This window comes from Aptenodytes forsteri, unplaced genomic scaffold (assembly GCF_000699145.1).
Source record: "Aptenodytes forsteri isolate BGI_AS27 unplaced genomic scaffold, ASM69914v1 Scaffold309, whole genome shotgun sequence".
Taxonomy (NCBI): domain Eukaryota; kingdom Metazoa; phylum Chordata; class Aves; order Sphenisciformes; family Spheniscidae; genus Aptenodytes; species Aptenodytes forsteri.
In genome coordinates this window covers 5,708,198-5,708,977 of record NW_008795857.1, presented here as the reverse complement: position 1 = coordinate 5,708,977, position 780 = coordinate 5,708,198, and the positions used below count along the sequence as shown (strand labels likewise).

Sequence of the window (780 nt, the reverse complement as noted above, 5' to 3'; positions counted from 1 at the left end):
GGGAAGCTCCGACGGCGGCGCGGGGAGCCCGTTTCTCGCAGGGGCTCCTTCGCCGGGAGGAGCGACGTGCAGCGCCGGGATGAACCTGTCTCCAGCGCGCGGCGGCTGCCTGCATCTGCGGAGGCTCGTCAGGCGAGAGCATCCTCCTACCTCCCTTTCTGCCTCTCTCAGCCGTGACCTTCTGGATCCCCCGCTGCGAGCTTTCCCTACCGGGGGGGAGAGAGCAGCGGCCCCGCCGCCGAATACGATTTTGATCCCTTATTGAGCGCTTGCCGCTTGATTATCGATTATCCCTTGTTTTTCGCACAGGATCCGGGCGGGCTTCAGGCACACGAGGAGCGCATAGCAAGGACGCACCCCGACTCTGAGCGCCGAGACGGCTGCCGGCGCTCCCCTCCGCCACGCCAGCGCGCCCCTGCCCCCTCGCCCGTCCGGGCTTCTCCCTGCCTGCGAGCGACGGGGAGCTTCCCGGCCTTTCCGCAGGGTCGCTGCCCGCTGACCTTTCCCTTTCCCTTGCAGCATGGCCCTCGAGAGGCTCGGGGAAGCCCTGCGCGGCATCCCCCCCTTGCAAAGCTCCCTGCTGCTCCTCCTCTGCCTGCTCGCCGCCATCCACCTGGGCAAGCTCCTCCTGCAGCAGCAGCAGCGCCGGCGGCAGGGCCAGCGCCGGGCGCCGCCGGGCCCTTTCCCCTGGCCCTTGATCGGCAACGCGGCGCAGCTGGGCAGCGCCCCGCACCTCTCCTTCGCCCGCCTGGCCAGCACCTACGGCGCCGTCTTCCAGCT

At 70.0% G+C, this 780-nt stretch overlaps 1 protein-coding gene across 1 annotated transcript in view; it reads left to right on the top strand.

The window, feature by feature from the left end:
• The window catches only part of LOC103902731 (cytochrome P450 1B1), a 4,251-nt gene that overhangs the window by 304 nt on the left and 3,167 nt on the right, over nucleotides 1-780 (top strand). Inside the window, exon 2 of the mRNA XM_009283823.2 lies at nucleotides 520-777. Within this exon, the coding sequence (XP_009282098.2) occupies nucleotides 520-777 (258 nt within the window). The remainder of the gene's footprint in view (nucleotides 1-519; nucleotides 778-780) is intronic.